General features: G+C 28.0%; 3 protein-coding genes across 8 annotated transcripts; all 3 read left to right on the top strand.

Annotated features, from left to right (window-relative positions):
* Positions 1 to 1,369: 1,369 nt before the first annotated feature.
* Positions 1,370 to 5,692, top strand: LOC148201789 (beta-glucosidase 13-like). 2 transcript variants are annotated; one of them, XM_088108852.1, is made up of 13 exons: positions 1,370 to 1,552; positions 1,770 to 1,839; positions 1,914 to 1,972; positions 2,922 to 2,997; positions 3,079 to 3,156; positions 3,345 to 3,432; positions 3,526 to 3,781; positions 3,866 to 3,981; positions 4,610 to 4,827; positions 4,925 to 4,956; positions 5,038 to 5,139; positions 5,300 to 5,409; positions 5,500 to 5,692. In XM_088108852.1, the coding sequence occupies exons 1-13, from the start codon at positions 1,385 to 1,387 to the stop codon at positions 5,690 to 5,692; spliced, it is 1,566 nt and encodes a 521-aa protein (XP_087964978.1). In that variant the 5' UTR covers positions 1,370 to 1,384. The 2 variants fall into 2 exon arrangements, with proteins under 2 accessions (XP_087964978.1, XP_087964977.1); XM_088108851.1 differs by having other exon boundaries at positions 1,385 to 1,552; positions 4,925 to 5,139.
* A 3,854-nt stretch (positions 5,693 to 9,546) lies between these two features.
* Positions 9,547 to 13,001, top strand: LOC124824994 (beta-glucosidase 12-like). The gene is made up of 13 exons (XM_047297529.2): positions 9,547 to 9,720; positions 9,866 to 9,935; positions 10,090 to 10,148; positions 10,512 to 10,587; positions 10,684 to 10,761; positions 10,857 to 10,944; positions 11,035 to 11,290; positions 11,389 to 11,504; positions 11,654 to 11,871; positions 11,971 to 12,002; positions 12,090 to 12,192; positions 12,359 to 12,467; positions 12,549 to 13,001. Exons 1-13 carry the CDS (start codon positions 9,562 to 9,564, stop codon positions 12,739 to 12,741), a joined length of 1,557 nt encoding a protein of 518 aa, XP_047153485.1. The 5' UTR covers positions 9,547 to 9,561; the 3' UTR covers positions 12,742 to 13,001.
* A 2,911-nt stretch (positions 13,002 to 15,912) lies between these two features.
* LOC124824995 (beta-glucosidase 12-like) lies at positions 15,913 to 19,714 on the top strand. Of its 5 annotated transcripts, none has more exons than XM_088108919.1 (13): positions 15,917 to 16,195; positions 16,339 to 16,408; positions 16,504 to 16,562; positions 16,917 to 16,992; positions 17,445 to 17,522; positions 17,685 to 17,727; positions 17,802 to 18,057; positions 18,139 to 18,254; positions 18,583 to 18,800; positions 18,897 to 18,928; positions 19,007 to 19,109; positions 19,219 to 19,327; positions 19,417 to 19,714. In XM_088108919.1, the coding sequence occupies exons 1-13, from the start codon at positions 16,037 to 16,039 to the stop codon at positions 19,607 to 19,609; spliced, it is 1,512 nt and encodes a 503-aa protein (XP_087965045.1). In that variant the 5' UTR covers positions 15,917 to 16,036; the 3' UTR covers positions 19,610 to 19,714. The 5 variants fall into 5 exon arrangements, with proteins under 5 accessions (XP_087965043.1, XP_087965045.1, XP_087965044.1 ...); XM_088108918.1 differs by having other exon boundaries at positions 15,918 to 16,195; positions 17,640 to 17,727; XM_088108917.1 differs by having other exon boundaries at positions 15,913 to 16,195; positions 17,640 to 17,727; positions 18,897 to 19,109.
* The last annotated feature ends 1,289 nt before the right edge of the window (positions 19,715 to 21,003 follow it).

Here is a 21,003-nt window from a genome sequence, read left to right as displayed (position 1 = left end):
GCAAAAGGAAAAGTCGTATGTAATAATAGAGAAAAGTAAAAGTGTTATAGTTCTATAGAATTAAATTTAAAAGTAGAGCAAATTAAAAAAGAAAAAGTATGATGTCAACCGCATCAATAGCCAACATGTAATGCCTTTAATTAGATAAGAACTCGTGCTAATTGTCATATATTAAGTAAAAGTCAAAGCCACATATTTAAGTATGTATTGCTTCCAAGTACAAAGTAACAAATTTAAGTAAGCATTACTATTCTACTAAAATAAATTTTATGTAAGTATGCGTCGTCATGCATTTCAAATACCAGAAATTAAAAGTTAATTATGTATTCATTCCAAAAAAAAGAAAGAAAGTCAAAGTTATATATTTAAGTACTCATTGCTATCTTTTTTGCTTTAAATATGTATTTCTATTATCTGCCTAAGAATTTTTTTATTTTTATTTATGCCTTGTAAAGAAAAATGAAAAAAGTAACAAAAGGTCTACATATCACAAATACAAGAAAAATAACGGAACGTCCCAGAAGAAAACATGATCCAACCTCAAAATTCTTAAAATTTTAGTTTCATTTTTTAAATGTAATTTGTATAAGAAAAATAACCTTTACTTACATGTTCGACCATGTGTAAACATGGATAAAAGAAACATAAGGCCACAAAAAAAAAAGGATGACAATGGAATGTGGTGGTGCTAATAAATAATGATAATGTAATTTATTTTTTTTCTTAGTTTTACCAAATTTTTATATCAATGATTATTAATAATAAAAAATAATATTAAAATTTGAATTAAACAACACTAAATAATCAGTTACATCAAATTGTTTTATTTTATTATTTTATTATTTAAATTATTTAAATTTATTTTTTCTCAAGAAAATTGAATTTCGATCCGTTCTTAAGGATAGACATTAATGTAGGTGAGAATTTGACTTTCTAGAACTAAATTTTGACCGTGAATAATAAACAAATCTAGCTTAATAAATAAAATAATCCTAAGCTTAATTAACTATAGGGTTTTTAATTATTAAAATGATGTTTAAGAAAAAAAAAATTCAAATTTGGTAACGCCTATATCTTTTAACATTATTTTGATTTCCCCAAGATCTTAGTTTACACATAAATAAACATAACAATAGTAAAGTCTTTGACATGATGTAAACTTCTATATATAAATCCTTATACAAGTTGGTATTTGACAATGATCACTTCCCTACCTTAAATAATAAAAGGTAACATCACTGTTTGAGATTCAATTTTTTATATGAGGAGAGAAATAATAAGAAACATATTCTATGCTTGCAGATAAAACGTGCAGGTTGGAACAAGCTTTTATCTATAAAAGTAACGCATTTGCTGAGAACTCAAGAAATGCAGCTTAGCAGATATGGCATACAACAGATATTATTTTCATGTTCTTCTACCTCTCATTGTTATACTTTCTTTATTGATTATTACTATTACTGAAGGTGTTGCTGCTCCAGAAATACCTTTGTTGAATCGGAATAGTTTCCCACCTGGCTTCATCTTTGGTACAGCATCCTCAGCATACCAGGTACACTAACATGTTTACCTCTTACAAGTTATGTTATAATGGTAATCATGTTGTGTCAATTTAATGCCAATAAAAACTAAAAGATTAAATTGAATCAAATGAAAATTAGGAATCTAATTGAATTTTTCGTAAAAATTAGAGGATAAAAAAGATTTTAATGTTATTTTTTCAAGTTTTATTTTGTGCAGTTGAGTTTCATATGATTGTGTGCATGCAGTATGAAGGAGCAGCAAACGAGGGTGGTAAAGGGTCAAGTATTTGGGACACCTTCACTCATAAATATCCTGGTACACACATTTGTCTGGTTCTTTCATATCCAGAATTTAGACAATTGTTCACGTGTATGTTAATTTGCATGCAGATAAGATAAAGGACAGAGGCAATGGAGATGTTGCAGTTGATTCATATAATCGCTACAAGGTATGCCGGTTCAAACTGTTTCTTTCTTCTCATGTAATTTATCAGTTGTCATTACTAATTCAATGGGTGCCAGTATATTTTAATTAGTAGTTGGATCTTTCTTTTTTTACTGGTATAAAATTTTATAATTATCTAACACAATTACATGATGTTGTTCAAGGATGAAAGTTTATTGACAGAAATATAATGAAATGGGTGATTATAAAGTGAATTGTTAGAAATCTAAGCTTGGAAAGAATATATAAGTGTAGTCTTTCCTTACTTTACAACTGGATTTCGTAACAATGATTTAGATTTAAATTTATTTTTTAATATGATACGAAGATTTATAATAACGAGCTATAGTGAGATTTTGTTGTTAAAGAAAAATTCTAATATATAATAATTGTATTTAATTATATGTTTTTATACTTTATTATTGGTTTGGTACAAAATCATATATTGATTTTTTATGAATGTATAATCTAATTTAGGAAGGAATATATATATATATATATATATATATATATATATATTATTTAAGGTGTGGTTGATCAGGTTATTTATGATATAGTTATTTATTATTCAGTGACAATATATAATGAAAAATCAAGGCAAATTGCATTTTTTTCTATTTCTAGTTTTATATATCTCTTTTACCTTTTAACTAATTTGTTGATTATTTAAAAAATTCTCATTAATCATTTGCATACTATAATATGAATTGGAGTAAAGATTAGTAATAAGTCACGATGATTAGTACACTTCCATCAATACCTATATTTGTTTATTAAACTATATACTATCAACGAAACATTATCACGAAATTAATTAATTAATTAAGAAATCGATTAGACCATTGTAAGTTCAACTAATAAAGAAATTTTAAAAATAAAAGTCGGATAATATGTTGTTTTTCCACCATTTTCAAGTAAAGAGTATGATATCTTATTGATATTATATATTGCAGGAGGATGTTCGGATTATGAAGCATATGAATTTGGATGCTTACAGATTTTCCATATCTTGGTCAAGAATTCTTCCAAGTAATTTTGAATTAAAATTTCTTATTTGGATGTTTTATTTTAATTATTTATTTATTTTCATAAACTATAACATATCTACAGATGGACAATTAAGTGGAGGTATAAATGAAGAAGGAATTGACTATTACAACAAACTTATCAATGAGCTGGTGGCAAATGGTTAGAACAAAAGTTTAATCATTGATATTTTTATTATGGTTTACATTTTAGTAATTTCTCATGTTAGTGACGGGACGGATGATAATGTAGATATATATATATATATATATATATATATATATATATATATATATATATATATATATATATATATATATATATATATATATATATTAACCTAATTTTAGGTTTAGAACCATTTGTGACGCTTTTCCATTGGGATCTTCCTCAATCTTTAGAAGATGAATACGGTGGCTTCTTAAGTTCTCGCATTGTGTAAGTTTTGCAATTTAATTAAAATTTTCACTTGAATGCTTTGCTAAAATGTTTTGGGAACATTTCTAAAAAACCACACATATTTTAATACAGGAAAGATTTCCAAGACTATGCAGAGCTTTGCTTCAAGGAATTTGGCGATAGAGTGAAAAATTGGATAACTTTGAATGAGCCATTGACTTATAGTCAACATGGTTATGCAGTAGGAACAATGGCACCGGGTCGATGTTCTTCTTGGTCGAATCCTAATTGCAATGGCGGTGATTCTGGGATAGAACCCTATTTGGTCACGCATCACCAACTTCTTGCTCATGCAGCGGCCGTCAATGTCTACAAGACCAAGTACGAGGTTAGTTATTATTAATTGTCACACCTTGAAGATCTTACGTTTCTTAAATCCGAACGTATTTTTGAATAAAAATACTGGATGCAGAGAATTCAAAATGGTTTGATAGGCATAACTTTGAATTTTATTTGGTGCGAGCCACTGTCGGAAAACAAACTTGATCGAGAAGCTACTGAAGGAGTTATTGACTTTATGTTTGGATGGTAAAGTGCTTTCCTTCGTATGTATAATATTCTTTTTTTTTTTTTTGTTAGAAATTCAAGTATGAATATAAGTTGAGAAATGAGAAAGTAAATCACAATATGAAAACTCATTAATCTATTATTTTAAGATTTTGATTAAAAGTAACGTTAATTTTTTTGTAATTGGACTCAGATTTTATTGTTGTTGTTACACAGTAAACCTTTTTCTCAATAAATTCAATATTAATATAAAGTCAATTGTTAGTCTTGGTGACTGGATAAAACAAATACAATATAATTGTTTTCCTAATAAGGATTCAGGTCATTAAGATGAATAACCCTACAAAGAGAGATACTATTAATTAATGACGTTTATACTTGAAAGGAAGTGTACTAATATGAAAGTCTGTCTTTTTAGCTAGGGTTCCAAGCCATTAAGATGAATGGATCTATAAGAAGGATATTCATGATTGAAAATATTTTCGCTGGAGATAAAATATATCAATATGGAAGACAATCACCATTAATGAAAAGATTTGTTGAGTATCTCCAATAAACCTCTTCTTCGATGAACCTGAATTTATTTAATTTATTGAGTTAGTATCCATATATATAACACTTATCCGATAATTTATTTGTTCCACTGAAGGTTTATGGATCCACTGACAAGAGGAAATTATCCCAAAAACATGCGTTTGTTGGTGAAATCACGATTACCAAAATTTACAAAGGAGCATTCGAAATGGCTTATTAATTCGTATGATTTTATTGGCATAAATTACTATACCGCTAGATATGTCTCTGATGCACCAGAATTAAGAAATGTCAGAAGCAGTTATATGACAGATGCCCTTGCAAATTTTTCACGTAAGCAGGGTTATATAATAACTCATATTTATTATATATACATGTTGAATCTGATGTTTAATAGGTAATTTCATTCCTTTTGCTTTTGTTATTGCAGATGTGCGTGAAGGAAAAGCTATTGGTCTAAATGTAAGTTTCTGCTTCACAAGTTTAGTATGTTTTTTTCTCAATAATAACAAAGATATTTATTTATTTTTCATGATTATCCAGGTTGCTTCAGATTGGTTGTATGTTTATCCAAGAGGATTTCGAGACCTTTTATTCTACACTAAAGAGAAATACAACAATCCTTTAATTTATAAAATGGTAAATAACCTTCGATATCACATTTATTTTCCTTTTAATTCTTTTACAGCTAGTTATGAATAAAACAATGAAAGAGTGAGAAAAAAACTTAAGACAGGCAATTTTATTTCTCGTACATATTTGAAGAAAACATGTCACACATTACATTTTCTTACTTTTTGTTATAGGTATAAATGATTATGATGATCCATCACTCTCACTCGAAGAATCTCTCTTGGATATTTATAGAGTTGATTATCATTATCGCCATTTATATTATCTTCAAGAAGCAATTAAGTAAGTTAATTTCTTTTCTAAAAGAGATTATTTTGTTTGTTGGTAAGAAATTTCTTTTCTTTAATTGTTTGCTTTTCCATGTAAATGCAGGAATGGTGTAAATGTAAAAGGGTATTTTGTATGGTCACTCCTAGACAATTTTGAATGGAACTTTGGTTACACAATGCGATTTGGATTGAATTTTGTAGATTACAGGAATGGTTTGAAAAGATATTCCAAACTTTCTGCTATGTGGTTCAAGGATTTTCTTAATATAGAATTCAAACATCAAAGTTCCTTGTAATAGTTCCTATTTGAAATTCTTGAAATAATATTTATATATATATATATATATATATATATATATTAAAGAATATGAAATTTCTAGAATTATATTTGAAATTCCTGAAAATAATTATATTTTCTGTCGTCACTTGTTTTATATTTGTTGAGGTTATCTAAAGTTAAAGAACAAAAGCTAGAAAATATCTAAAGGAAATTCTTATGGGAGAAGGAGAAAAAACAAGGGTTAAGTTATTATTCTCTATATTATTTATATATATGGAAAACAAAGTATCTGAATTTTACTTCTATTTATTATATTTGTTATCTTCTTAACTTGAATACACAATGGAATAAAATACAACAAATTGTACAAAATTCAAAACAAAATCTAATGTTATGGGGTTGCAGTGAAGGGGATTGACATTAGAGGATTAAGTTGAAGAATATGGTTTGACTACGAGAAACACTTTTCAATAGAGTTTTCTTTTTCCTTTTCCTTGACTGGTCTTTTAATCTATAAGAAATATCAATTAACAAAAAAATCTATAGATACATTTGAAGTCGTATATGATTTAAATATCTCTTGATCTAGTTTATCAACATATTTTTCTTTTTGAAATAAAGAATTACAATCACATTATTTTTGTAATTAATCTGCCTTATTGAACAAAAACTTTTAAAGCGTATCCAAAATGAGGTGGCAAATCCGTTAACTATGTTTGAGATAAGTTTAATGACACATTTTAGGGTTATTAATTATTAACATAATGAAATCCAAAGTATGAGAAACGCTTTTGTACAAAGTCCATCCTCCACCCTTCTCTCCAAAACCAAACGTAAAATAGATATGAAACATATAAACCAAAATTAACACATAATTTTATGAATTTAAAAAAAAGAAGCATATGATAAGTATGAAATTATAGCGATTATTTGATACGTATGTATAGCGTGGGTGGATAAGCAAGTAAAGGGTGGCTGGCGATGTGCTTTTTGCAAACTATGAGTAAATACAAATTTGTCAACAGTGATAAATTGTATCATTAATTCTGCTATAAGGTGTTCCTTCTTCTGTTATGCTGAACCCAGAAAACTCACCAAAAATAAAAAAAGAAATTTCCCACCCATTCTAACAGATAATGTATTACTTCTTCAATAGAGGAAGATCCAGTCATGAGGACTTTCTTTTAACAATTCTTTAAACTATTTTTTAGGTATTTTATAGTTTTTTTTTTGTATCAATGTTACATGGTTTTTAAAAGATATGCACTTAATTGTATTCAATAATATATATATATATATATATATTTTAAAACTATACCCTTTAATATAAATTTATTTATTCAATTGTATTATAAATAAATTTTACTTAAAAGTTTATTTAGTTTTTTTCAGTATTCATATTTCTAAAGCAACAATTTAGTCTAAGAGTCTTAAGAAATCAAGGAAAAGTGAATACAGGACCACCTTTTTAATCAAACATGTCCTACGGATAAAGGTTGGACAAACAGTCACGAAAATCGATAAAGGTAAGACCAACTTCCTAATCTCAGGTCAACGTTTTTTAAGGATTTAATTATTCAACAAGAGTTCTTTATATAAAATTGAAAAGAAAAACTTAATTGTGTTTACTTTGTCAATTTGTCACTGAAGTTAGTGTTTCTAAAAAATGAGAAAATAAATCCAGTATTATTTATCTTTCACTGTGTTGGTTTATTTCCAATTACTAATTTTATTGAAAGTGGTAAAACTAAATTATTTAAACTATTAATTTACAGACAAACTATTTAATTATATATATTTTTGCTTTAAAATACATATAGGTCTACTCTATAAAGTTTAATATTTAGACCTAAGGTCATAGCTTTTCAGAAAATAATTTGGCCTCATTTTTTTCAACAGAAGTTAGGTATAAGATCAGACCTTTATTTAGGTCAGACTGTAAAATTTTTCAGACTCTTTGTCACATTTTCATTTCTAGTATTACTATTAACATGTGAAAAAAGTAGCATTACACAAATAATTTTAAATATGGACTAACTTTTTCTTAACAAATATTAGAAGTATGGTAATATTTCTGAAAATTAATATTGAAAAAATTACTCATTATATTATATGTTTAAAGTTTTGAAATAGCTAAGTTTTTTTTCTTTCCAATTTTATATATGTTTTTCCTTCAAAAATCTTCATCATCAAGGAGTACATTTGCACACAACTTTCTATCTTCTAATTTAAAGAGATGCTTGGAAGTTTAATGTGAAATAAAAATATATAAGATCAATTAATAATATACAAATAAAAATTTTATTTTATAAATTGATTTTATAAAGTTAAGTTAGATTTAAAAATTATTTTTTAACATGAAAATCATGAGTTAGAGTCTATTTTAGTGAAATTTATTATTTATTGGATCTATTGTTTCACCTGCTATGAACCATTGTTGATCCACTTATTAATGTCTAGTCCCACGCTTGAGATGTATGTATCTGAACGTAAGGAGATTGTGTTAAAAGTCTCACGTCGACTAGAAATAAGACCGATTTATACTATTTAAGTTGCAGCAAACCACACAAGACAATGTTGTGAAATTGACTTATACATAAAATTCACTTTTGTGTACTATAGTGAAATCAATGTCTAGCCTAACGAAATCTATATGCCTTAACACGAGGGAGTGTATTGGAAGTGTCTCATATCGATTGAAGATAAGGTCAATTCACAATGTAAAGTAGATATAAATCTCACTTTATAAGTGAATTTTGTAAGATTATTAGACTTAAAGTTCACCTCTTAACCATGATTAATACGTTTACTTATTTGTAGAAGAATTTTTGAATTATCTTAATATTTCTAATTGTTTTCCAAAAAAATTAGTTTTTATACGTTGAGTGATTGTTTTATAATAAAAGATTTGAAATTCATTCATTATAATCAGTAATAAAATTAAATTTTATTATGAAAAAAATGATATTAGTGCGTGTGAATTTTATTCACCTTATATAATAATCAAATAAAATTATTAAGTACAAGAAAATATTATTAGAAATAATGAGTTTAAATATTTGTTATTAAAAAATGTTATTTATTAAAATGAATTACTAGTGGAATTTTTTTATTTATAAAATTAATAAGATACGTGTGGTATCAATACACCTTAAAATATATTGAATTCGATATTATTATAGTTTAGTAGTTTCTAAATGAAAATAAAAGTCTAGCTTTAGAGGGCGAGAACCAGAATCTTAACAGTTGCAACAAATAGCAGGTTTACAGCAAACAACTGAAGTTTTACGTAAGACGAATTTGTTGACCGTGAGACTTTGTTCCTTTCAACTTTCATTTATAGCTTTCAAAATTTCTTAGAAGATAATGCTATATTTACCTAATTTGGTATAATTAACTGAAACAACGGTTTTGAGTTTAATCTAAATATATGATCCCAATTAAATTTTAGAAAAATAAAATACTTCACTGTCAGATAAATCCTTATTTATATAGTTTAAACAAACTTGAGTGAATATTTAACTCAAACAGAACGTTTTATTACGGATACTACATGCAATATTACGATGCAAAAAGAGTGAAGAGTACAACGTTTCATATTATTATATTATTCTTTACTAACTGATGATATTCATATACGTGTTTCTCAGCATACTTACGATTATCATGTTAGTTTACGTGTGATAGTAAAGTTTATCAAAATCCTTGCCCAAGTTGGTAATCTTTTCTGACCAAAAAAACATCGCTTTCTGATTTAATTTTCTTTTAGGATAGAAATAGCAAGATATATTTAGATATTTTTGGAAAGAATATGAGAGTAGATAAAGGTTTTCCTCTATAAAAGGAACGCATTTGGTGGGAAAAATTAAATACAATTAAGAAAAAATGGCATACAAAGAATACGTAGTGCTACCTCTCATTGCTCTACTTTCTTCATTGATTACTGTCACAGAAAGCTTAGCCCTTACTCCACAAATAGATTTGTTGAATCGAAACAGTTTCCCAAAAGGCTTCATCTTTGGTACAGCATCCTCAGCGTACCAGGTATACTAATACAACAAAATGATTATGTTTTATGAATGTTCAACCCCATATGAAACACCTTCCATGTTACAAGTTCAAATGTTTTAGTTCTTTCTATCAGCTTTATATTATGGTTTTCGGTTCACATGATTATGTATGTATGCAGTACGAAGGTGCAGCCAATGAGGGTGGTAGAGGACCAAGCGTTTGGGATACCTTCACTCACAAATATCCAGGTATATATATATATATATATATATATATATATATATATATATATATATATATATATATATATATATATATATATATATATATATATATATGTATGTATGTCTGATTTTCTCTTATTATATACAACTGTTGATATGGTAATTAATTAACATGCAGAAAAGATAGAAGACAGAAGCAATGGAAATGTTGCAGTTGATTCGTATCATCGCTATAAGGTATATATTACCGATTCAAAGTTTTTGTTTCTTTTGATATAATTTATCAACTGTCATCACTAATAAAAGTTAATGCTGAAAATTAGATATTTGCGTATAAAACATGGTAAAGTTGCTTTTCTAATCACGATCATTACTACACTTCTATTAATGATTACCACTAGTAACTTATTGATCAAAATAAGATTATTATCTTTGGCCGAACCAAATTAATTGATTATTTATTAATTAAGGAATTGGTTAGACCTTAGAAGTTCAACTAAGAAAGAAATGTTAAACAAGACAAGTTATAAAATTATTGTTGTTATCTTTTGTTTTCTATCGTTTTCAAGTAAACATGATGTTACGTTGCATATTATGCAGGAAGATGTTCAGATTATGAAGGATATGAATTTGGATGCTTATAGATTTTCTATATCTTGGTCCAGAATTCTTCCGAGTGAGTCAATAAGGATCAATGATTAATTTGGATTAAACTTTACCTGTTTGGATCTTTCGCTTTAATCATTTATTTATTTTCATAAACTGTCAACAGAAGGAAAGCTAAGTGGAGGTATAAACCAAGAAGGAGTTGACTATTACAACAACCTTATCAATGAGCTACTTGCTAATGGTCAGAATAAAAGCTTTATTATTTAGCAATTTCCCATGATATTGATGATGAAAACACATCAACACTAATCGTCATGTATATTAAAATAATTTCAGGATTGGAACCATTTGTGACTCTTTTTCATTGGGATCTTCCTCAATCCTTAGAAGATGAATATGGTGGCTTCTTAAGTCCTCGCAGTGTGTAAGTTGTGCAATTTAATTAATATTTCCACTTGAATGCTTTGCTAAGATGTTTCTGGAACGTTCCTAAATCACACGTTTTTTATTACAGGAAAGATTTCCAGGACTATGCAGAGCTTTGCTTCAGGGAATTCGGAGACAGAGTAAAAAAGTGGATAACTTTGAACGAGCCATATAGTTACAGCGACAAGGGTTATGCATTAGGAACAAAGGCTCCTGGACGATGTTCATCTTGGTGGAGTTCTAAATGCAATGGTGGTGATTCAGGAACAGAACCCTATTTGGCTACACATCACCAACTTCTTGCTCATGCAGCTGCTGTTAATGTCTACAAGACTAAGTATCAGGTAAGCTCTCATTAAATTTCAACCTCGTACTTCCTATGTTTGTTACAGTGTAACATGTTTTTTAATATGTTAAATGAAAAAACTATATATGGATGCAGAGATTTCAGAATGGTGTAATAGGCATAACACTGTATTCTATTTGGTACGAGCCACTCTCAGATAGCAAGCTAGATCGAAAGGCTGCTGAACGAGCTATGGACTTTTTGTTTGGATGGTAAGTACTTCCATCAATATGTTCATGCACAACTTAAACTTAAACATTACTTAATTAATTAGAATGGTGTGCTAAAACATTCTTAAACTATTATCTATAAGAAAGAAAAATCACTATGTATAATTCATGTAATGCTTTATTTATTGCAGGTTTATGGATCCACTTACAAGAGGAGATTATCCAGAAAGCATGCGTTCCTTGGTGAAATCACGATTACCAAAGTTTACAAAGGAGCAATCCAAATTGCTCATTAATTCATTTGATTTTCTTGGCATAAACTACTACACTGCCAATTTTGTCTCTGATGCTCCAGAATTAAGAAATGTCAGAGGCAGTTATATGACAGATCCCCTCGTAAATTATTCATGTAAGAAGACTTGTTTATTAACTTATATATATATATATATATATATGTTGAATCTGATTTTTATAGGTAATTACATAATTTTTTGTTTTTTTATTGCAGTTGTGCGTGACGGAAAACTCATTGGTGAAAATGTAATGTTCTTGTGACCAAATTATATATGCGTTAAAATTTAGAAAGTGTTTTCTTAATAAAGATATTTATGTTTCGTGATTATGCAGGTTGTGTCGGATTGGTTGTACGTTTATCCAAAAGGATTTCGTGAAGTTTTACTATACACTAAAGAGAAATACAACAATCCCTTAATTTATATTACTGAAAATGGTAAATAACTTTTACGCTCACATGTATTTCCATTTGAATTTGTTAAAAAAAGTTACAAACAAATATGACGAGAAAATGTTAAAAAAATATTATTATCGACTTGTCTATATGGTATTTTATTTTCTACACGTATTGAAAATATGGCATGGTTTATATTTTTATGTAGGTGTAAGTGAATATGATGATCACTCATTATCACTTGAAGAATCTCTCTTGGATATTTACAGAGTTGACTACCATTACCGTCATTTTTATTATCTTCTTGATGCAATCAAGTAAGTGCTATTTTTAATGCATTAAAAAAGATTATTTTGTTTGCATACATTTAATTTCAGTTTTTTTTTTGTATATTACAGAAAAGGTGTAAATGTAAAAGGATATTTCGCGTGGTCTCTCTTAGACAATTTTGAATGGGATTCAGGCTACATCATGCGATTTGGAATGAATTTTGTTGATTACAAGAACGGTCTAAAAAGATACTCAAAGCTTTCGGCCTTGTGGTTCAAGGATTTTCTCAACATAGAAACCAAACTTCATGATTCCATATAATTCAAGTACTATCAAAATTCTTTCACAATTATATATTGTAAATACCCAATTGCTAGGATTGTTTTATTCTTGGGTAGTTTCTTATGAAATTGTATTTTCTTATAAATGTATTGTCGAATTCAATGCCTCAATGGCAATAAATTATGCGTGCATGATGTGTTACAAAGATAATAGAACTTAAACAATAAGATTATGAATCTTACTATACACCTTTTATTTTTTTTTAGTGTGGACATTTCTTTTGTAATTACATTGGTTTATCCTGAGAAATGAAAATAATGGTAAGACATTGTCTCGTGTTTTACTATTAATTGTGGGTGTTGTTGTTTAGTATTATAAAAAAAAGGTCTAATGCTATTTGAAAGTTGGAGTTAAAGAATAAGTTATAAATACATCTAGTGTTATTTATATGTCTAGTTAAAAGTGATATTTGAAATGGTTATCATATAGCTTTAATGTATTGCAATTAAAGGTAATTATATTTATACTTCCAAGTTTCATATGTCACTAAATATGTTATCTCTCCATATCACATTGCATTCCTTCTTTTTTAAATTCTTGTGACATCCCATTATCCGTAAAAACAGAACGGATCGTTCTTATAATTTTAAACTGAGGTATGTTTTCGTCTTTAATTTTAATGATTACCATGATAAATTCAGAATTATATAATTTTATTTTAATTAAAGCTTTTTGTTCTAACATTAAATATTTTCTACACCAAGTTTATCAACATTAATTATATGATTGGCAAACCAAATAAATCATTAAGCATATAAATCAAATACTAATATTGAAATGGAAAAATATATGTATTAACATCACAAAATATACAAGATTCATTTTATTACATTTAATCTTGATAATAGACTTACCTCTCTGTGGTGGAGAACCCATGATTTACAAATAGAAGAGATAGGAAAGAAATTAGAACTAGAAAGAAGATGAAGCAACTACTCCAAGCTGTATTTGCATTCTATTTCCCATTCATAGATCTCCTCCTTCATCAACCGTGAAAGGGGGAAACCACCATAAATGAAGATTGAAACCCCAATGAGAAAATGAGAGAGCTTCCCAACATCCTAAATAACCTCCAAGGGCCTATCATGATCTTTCAAGGTGGAGAGAAAGTGTGGGAGGAAAAGAATGCCAAAAATCTTGAGAAAAACATGAATAAATACTCAATTTTGACATGTCAATGACACCATTGTTGAGCATCATCTCAACACTGTTGAGCGTCATAATTTAAAATGTGAAAAAGGCTTTATGTACTTGTGTAGGGGCGAGGTGACGCTCAAACTTACAAATGTGGTGCTTAATGTTATGTAGTCTGAAAACACTTTGTAATTGAAGCACTGAGGTGATCCTAGTGGCTCCAACGCATGTATTTGCTTTAAATTGATCTTTTCTTATCCAAAACACACTCTCTTGCATTCTATTTTGCTTTTTATTCACTAAAATTACTCTCTATTTATTTATTGTACACACTTAAACAAAGAGATTAAAGATAAAAATAAGCATAAAACAATTAAAATACAAAACACACAAAGTTTGAGGATAAAACAAGATAAAAATTAAGAAATAGTTGATTTACTTAGTATATACATAGAAATAGAACTTAAAAATTATTTAAATCACTAAAATTGATAATACACAATTTATACATATTACAGAAAAAAATTATATAAAAGATTAGAAAAAAATACCTAGATATGTGTGCATTTTATAGATATAAAATTAGTCAAACAATAAGAATAAAGTGAAAAAATTGTGTAACGAAAGAAATAAAAAAATATTAAGAGTGCATATATATATATATATACACACGATGATAAGTATGCAATTTTAGATATTATTTCACACGTATATATAGCGTGGGTGGATAACGAAGTAAAAGGTGGGCGGTGGTGTGCTTTTTGCAAACTATGAGTGAATGCCAATTTGTCAAGAAGTTCAGGTCACCTCTTCGTTCCTCAGTTTTGCTGAACCCAAAACCTTTAAGAAACAGTCGCCAAAAACAAATATTTCCCAACCGTTCTAACCGATAACATATTACTTCCTCAATAACGATACCGTCCATTGCCACCTTTTTTATGAATTCTTTAAACTATTTTTTCTTCTATTTATATTATTTTTATTTTGCATCAATATTACATGGTTTTTGAAACATAATTTTCTCTAATAATTGTTTATTTATATTATAAATAAATTTCATTTCAAAGTTGAGGAATTTTCTTTTCTTTAGTTGACAAGTCTTATGAAATCCAGGAAACTGAATATTGGACCACATTCTTAACCAAACATGTCCTACGGATAACGATTGAACAAACAGTCACGGAAATCCATAAAGGTAGGACCAAATTCCTAATCAAAATAATGAATTTACAACCAGTATGAAAGTGACTATTGGACCACATTCTTAATCAAACATGTCTCACTGATAACGATTGAACAAACAGTCACGAAAATCGATTAAGGTAAGACCAAATTCCTGATCAAAATAATAAATACTCAACCAGTGTTAATCAACAAAACTAATTTCTGTTGTTTTCCTCCTCAGATGGCTAAATTAATTACATATATATCTCTCTCTATATATATTTTGAGAGAATTATTCCGTAATATCTTTTTATATAAAAGCAAAAATAAAAAATTAATTGTCAAATTCTATTATGAATTATCAAAATTTTAATTTTGATTTAATAAGTATTTTTTTATTTTATTTGTCTCTACGTTGTATCCAAAGGAAAGGATATTACCGACAATAGATGGAATCCCATGAGAGGTGTTTTTGATTAGTTTCACAACGTGATCACTTTGCCACTGAAGTTAGTCTTTCTAAGTGATGAGATAACAGTAGAAATTGGAGTGCGTTGGTGTAATAAAATAAAATTATTAAGTTCAAAAAAATTATTATCAGAAATAACGAGTTTAAATCATATTATAAAATGCTATTCGTTAAAATGAATTTAATTATTAGTAGCAAAATTGTTATTTATAAAATTAATGAGATACGTGTGGTATCAATACACCATAAAAATTATTATAGTTTAAAAGTTTGTAAAAGTAGCTTTAGAGGGCGAGGAATCAGCACGTGAGCTGTTGCAATAAATAGAAGGGTTACTGCAAACAACGAATGACCAATGACCAATGACCTGGGCCATCATACCTCAAAATCGCTGTCTGATTAATTTTCTAAATAGCAAGAAGTATTTGATATTTGCAGATAAAATGTCAGAGTAGATGAAGCTTTTCCTCTATAAAGTGAGAAAAACTTACATACAAATAAGCAAATATGGCATACAAAGAATATGTTCTGCTACCTCTCATTGCTCTACTTTCTTCATTCATTGCTGTCACAGAAAGCGTAGCCCTTACTCCACAAATAGATTTGTTGAATCGAAACAGTTTCCCAACAGGCTTCATCTTCGGTACATCATCCTCAGCGTACCAGGTACATTCATGCAACAATAATGATGTTTTATCAATGTTCAACCCCGTATGAAACACCTTCCATGTTACAAGTTCAAATGTTTTAGTTCTTTCTATCAGCTTTATATTATGGTTTTCGGTTCACATGAGTTTGTATGTATGCAGTATGAAGGTGCAGCCAATGAGGGTGGTAGAGGACCAAGCATTTGGGATACCTTCACTCACAAATATCCTGGTAAATATATTATATATGTCTGATTTTCTGCTTGTTTCACCGAAGATCTTTCCCAAAATTTATACAATTTTTTATGTATGGTAATTAACATGCAGAAAAGATAGAGGACAGAAGCAATGGAGATGTTTCAGTTGATTCTTATCATCGCTACAAGGTTTATATTGCCGATTCAAAGCTTTTGTTTCTTTGGATGTGATTTATCAACAGTCATCACTAAGAAAGCTTATCAGATATTTGCACAGTACAGTATGAAACAAAGTAAAGTTCTAAATTTCTTATCACGATCATTGGTACACTTCTATTAATGATTACCACAGGTAACATGCTTATATCAAACTTCGGATTAATATCTTTGGAACATTATAACCAAATTAATTCATTATTTATTAATTATAAGGACTGATTAGACCCTTGGAAAAGAAATGTTAAACAAAAAAAAAAATTAAAACAAACGTTGGTATCTTTTGGATTCCATTAAAGATGAAGATATGTTGTACTTATATTGCAGGAAGATGTTCAGATTATGAAGAATATGAATTTGGATGCTCACAGAATTTCTATATCTTGGTCAAGAATTCTTCCGAGTAAGACAATCTCGATTAAATTTTACCTATTTGGGTCTTTATTTTAATTGTTTATTTTGTTTACAGCAATTCTTTATGAAAATACTTTCAATATTATGATTTGCTAGCTGTGATATATTTTAGTAGGTCCTTAGTCTTGTCTTTCAACCACACGTTAGAAATAGTACTAGTAGTCTTAATCCTTCAACCACTTGCAATAAATACAACTATACCAAAATACAATAAATACAACTATACCAAAATACAATAAATACAACTATACCAAAATACAATTAATACACAACTACTATCAAAATATTATTAATGAACTTCTAGTCTTAAAACTATTACCAAAATACTAATAATGAACTTGATAATTATTACTAAAAAGCACTCGTATCTTTTGCACTTTCACAATTACCCTCATTTAAATTTACTTGACATATTTATTTCCATAAACTGCATATTTACAGATGGAAAACTGAGTGGAGGTATAAACCAAGAAGGAATTGACTATTACAACAACCTTATCAATGAGCTACTGGCAAATGGTCAGAATAAAAACTTTATTGTGAATATTATTATTATGCTTTACACATTAACAACTTCTCATGTTAGATGATGACACCTTAATACTATAATCATCATATATATTAAAATAATTTTAGGTTTAGAACCATTTGTGACACTTTTCCATTGGGATCTTCCACAAGCTTTAGAAGATGAATACGGTGGCTTCATAAGTCCTCGCATTGTGTAAGTTTTGCAATTTAACTAACATTTTCACTTGAATGAACATTTCTAAAAAAACCACACATATTTTAACACAGGAAAGATTTCCAAGACTATGCAGAGCTTTGCTTCAAGGAATTTGGAGAGAGAGTAAAAAAGTGGATAACTTTGAATGAGCCATTGACTTTCAGCGAGCTAGGCTATGCAGAAGGAATATATGCACCAGGTCGATGTTCTTCTTGGTTGAATCCTAGTTGCAATGGCGGCGATTCTGGGATAGAACCCTATTTGGTCGCGCATCACCAACTTCTTGCTCATGCTGCAGCGGTTAATGTCTACAAGACCAAGTACAAGGTTAGCTAATTATTAATTTGGCAAACCTTTGAATTTAAACATATTTTGGAATAATTTTTTATAGCAAAACTGTGGATGCAGAGAATTCAAAATGGTTTGATAGGCATAACTTTGAATTTTGTTTGGAGTGTGCCACTCTCTGAAAACAAACTTGATCGAGAGGCTACTGAACGAACTGTTGACTTCATGTTCGGATGGTAAAATACTTCTCTCCATATCCTTATCCTCAAAATTGATATTACACAGTTAAATTGGTGTGCTATAAAGTTCTTACTTTCATTCTGGTTTGTTGGAACTAAGGTGCATGAAAAATCTAAACAAAAAAAAGGTAAAAATCATTGTAAGCAGAAGGATAATGCAATATCAACTTTACTAAAGATAATGCTATATATAGTTCGTAATTAAGGTTTGTTTTCTCTTTGATTATTGTACCTCTGATAATAATAAATTGATGGAAAGCAGTGTAGCAATGAAGTGTAATACTATATCAGATAATTTATTTAATTTATTTGTTCCATATTGAAGGTTTATGGATCCATTAACAAAAGGAGATTATCCAAAAAGCATGCGTTTGTTGGTGAAATCACGATTACCAAAATTTACAAAGAACAATTCCAGATTGCTTATTAATTCATTTGATTTTATTGGCATAAACTACTACACTGCTAGATATGTCTCTGATGCACCAGAATTAAGAAATGTCAGAAGCAGTTTTACGACAGATGCTCTTGCAAATTTTTCATGTAAGTATAAATACATGTTGAATTTGAGATATATATAATATATGTTGAGTCTGATCTCTATATATAATTTGATGCCTTTTGGTTCTGTTATTGCAGATGTTCGTGAAGGAAAAGCTATTGGTCTAAATGTAAGTTTTTGGATTGTAGATGGTTCACAAGTTAGTATGTTTCTCTCAGTTATAAAGATACTTTTCATGATTACGCAGGTTGGTACAGATTGGTTGTACGTTTATCCAAAAGGATTTCGTGACTTTTTGTTATACACTAAAGAGAAATACAACAATCCTTTAATTTATATTACTGAAAATGGTAAATAACTTTAAGTGTCACATTTATTTCCCTCTAAATTGATGCTTTAAAAACTATAGTATGAATAAAACGACGAGGCAGTTTACATTTTTCTTACTTTTTGTTATAGGAATAAATGATTATGATGATCCATCACTCTCACTTGAAGAATCTCTCTTGGATATTTATAGAGTTGATTATCATTATCGTCATTTATATTTTCTTCAAGAAGCAATGAAGTAAGTTAATTTGTATTCGTTTTCTTATAGAGATTATTTTGTTGAAGTTATTATGGCATTTAATTGTTTGCTTTTCCATGTAAATGCAGGAATGGTGTAAATGTAAAAGGGTATTTTGTATGGTCACTCTTAGACAATTTTGAATGGCCCTTTGGTTACACCATGCGATTTGGACTGAATTTTGTAGATTACAGAAACGGCTTGAAAAGATACCCAAAACTTTCTGCCTTATGGTTCAAGGATTTTCTCAATAAAGAATTCAAATATCAAAGTTCCTTGTAACAGTAGTGTTGCTTGAAATTCCTTAAAAGGTTTTATTTGAAAATATGTAATTAAATAGAATTATTTAATTCTTGAGTGATTTCTTATGTAGTTGAAGTTCTCTTATGAGTGATGATACTTGTAAGAACTGATATACCATTCGACCGCCCAACCCCATTGTCAGATCCATCCAAATAAAGATTCACAAATATAATAAATTATATTATAAATAATGCAATCATTAAAGGTAAAATAATTTATATTCTCATTTACACTAAATACACATTTGAGATTAACTTAATAATGTCATCTACCGTCATAATTATGTAAGAACATAAGTAAAAAATCATTCTTATCTATATTCTTATATCCAACCTGTATAATATTTTTGTTTCATCTCTATCTCCATCAAATAATATGTATACTTGTATTCATGTACCTACCCACTTTCTTAACGTGTTAATACCAATTGATTAATATTTAAAAAAAAAATTACGAAAAAGAAAATATAACATTATTAGATATTAAATATCAAAAACATATATTCTCTTCTCCTCAATGTTAAATAATTACAAAAAGAGAGTATAATGGTATACATTTCTAATTAGAGTATTAGATAATAATTCCATAAAAGTGAAAAAATTATATAAAATATTACATAATTACAAATACATAAAACTTCATAACAATCAAAACATCTATTAATTTTACAAATATTAATGAAATAAAGTTGAGTTAAAAAATATTTTAAAAAGTTATAAAAAGGAAACAACTATTGAAGATTATTTCAAATGTTTCTTTACTTTCTTTATCTAAATATATCTTTTTTTATACAATATAAAAGGTAAACATCACTTAAACGAAATTGTACACAGACAAAAAAAATTAAACTAATAATAATTTGAATTTAAACATAAATTTTTTATCTTTTAAACTTAAATTTATATTGGATTATGACAAACTATATCCATGAATATGAAATTAAATTATTATATTATAACAAAAGCATCTTTAGACAATTATATTGATAAAATTACACTTGTGGGAAGAGTTAAAAAAAAGTTTATAAAAAAATTCTAAAGATAGTATCTACGTGATAAAAATAAATAAGAAATAAAAATATTAAACACAACTAAAAAATGAAATAACAAAAAGGAAAAAGAAATGTATAATTATATATATGATAGGATGGAAAGTAGCTTGGAGACATACGAAAGCTTTTCAGATATTAAAGTAGTCAAACCATTGAGAGACAGTGAAAATTATTTTAGCGAGAAAAAAGTTCTCCAAATAAAACAAAAATTTAGTATTAAAAAAAATAAAAAAGATAATTTTTTTGTATTACCTAGCAATGTGATTAAACACTTAAAATTGAAAATCAAATATTTTTATATGAAAAATAATAAAAATGAGTG

Source organism: Vigna umbellata, chromosome 3 (genome assembly GCF_029865625.1).
Source record: "Vigna umbellata cultivar VRB3 chromosome 3, Vumbellata_1.0, whole genome shotgun sequence".
Taxonomy (NCBI): domain Eukaryota; kingdom Viridiplantae; phylum Streptophyta; class Magnoliopsida; order Fabales; family Fabaceae; genus Vigna; species Vigna umbellata.
The sequence above is the reverse complement of the archived record's forward strand: the minus strand, read 5'-3'. Positions and strand labels throughout refer to the sequence as shown.

Excerpts from the sequence above, each read along its gene's own strand:
- LOC124824994 (XM_047297529.2), top strand. The coding sequence starts at position 9,562 with ATGGCATACAAAGAATACGTAGTGCTACCTCTCATTGCTCTACTTTCT. Across the intron at positions 11,505-11,653 it reads ATGGACTTTTTGTTTGGATG|GTTTATGGATCCACTTACAA; the intron begins GTAAGTACTTCC and ends TATTTATTGCAG. Across the intron at positions 12,193-12,358 it reads AATTTATATTACTGAAAATG|GTGTAAGTGAATATGATGAT; the intron begins GTAAATAACTTT and ends ATTTTTATGTAG.
- LOC124824995 (XM_088108917.1), top strand. The coding sequence starts at position 16,037 with ATGGCATACAAAGAATATGTTCTGCTACCTCTCATTGCTCTACTTTCT. Across the intron at positions 17,728-17,801 it reads TTCATAAGTCCTCGCATTGT|GAAAGATTTCCAAGACTATG; the intron begins GTAAGTTTTGCA and ends ATTTTAACACAG. Across the intron at positions 18,058-18,138 it reads TCTACAAGACCAAGTACAAG|AGAATTCAAAATGGTTTGAT; the intron begins GTTAGCTAATTA and ends CTGTGGATGCAG.
- LOC148201789 (XM_088108851.1), top strand. The coding sequence starts at position 1,385 with ATGGCATACAACAGATATTATTTTCATGTTCTTCTACCTCTCATTGTT. Across the intron at positions 1,840-1,913 it reads CTTCACTCATAAATATCCTG|ATAAGATAAAGGACAGAGGC; the intron begins GTACACACATTT and ends ATTTGCATGCAG. Across the intron at positions 3,433-3,525 it reads TTCTTAAGTTCTCGCATTGT|GAAAGATTTCCAAGACTATG; the intron begins GTAAGTTTTGCA and ends ATTTTAATACAG.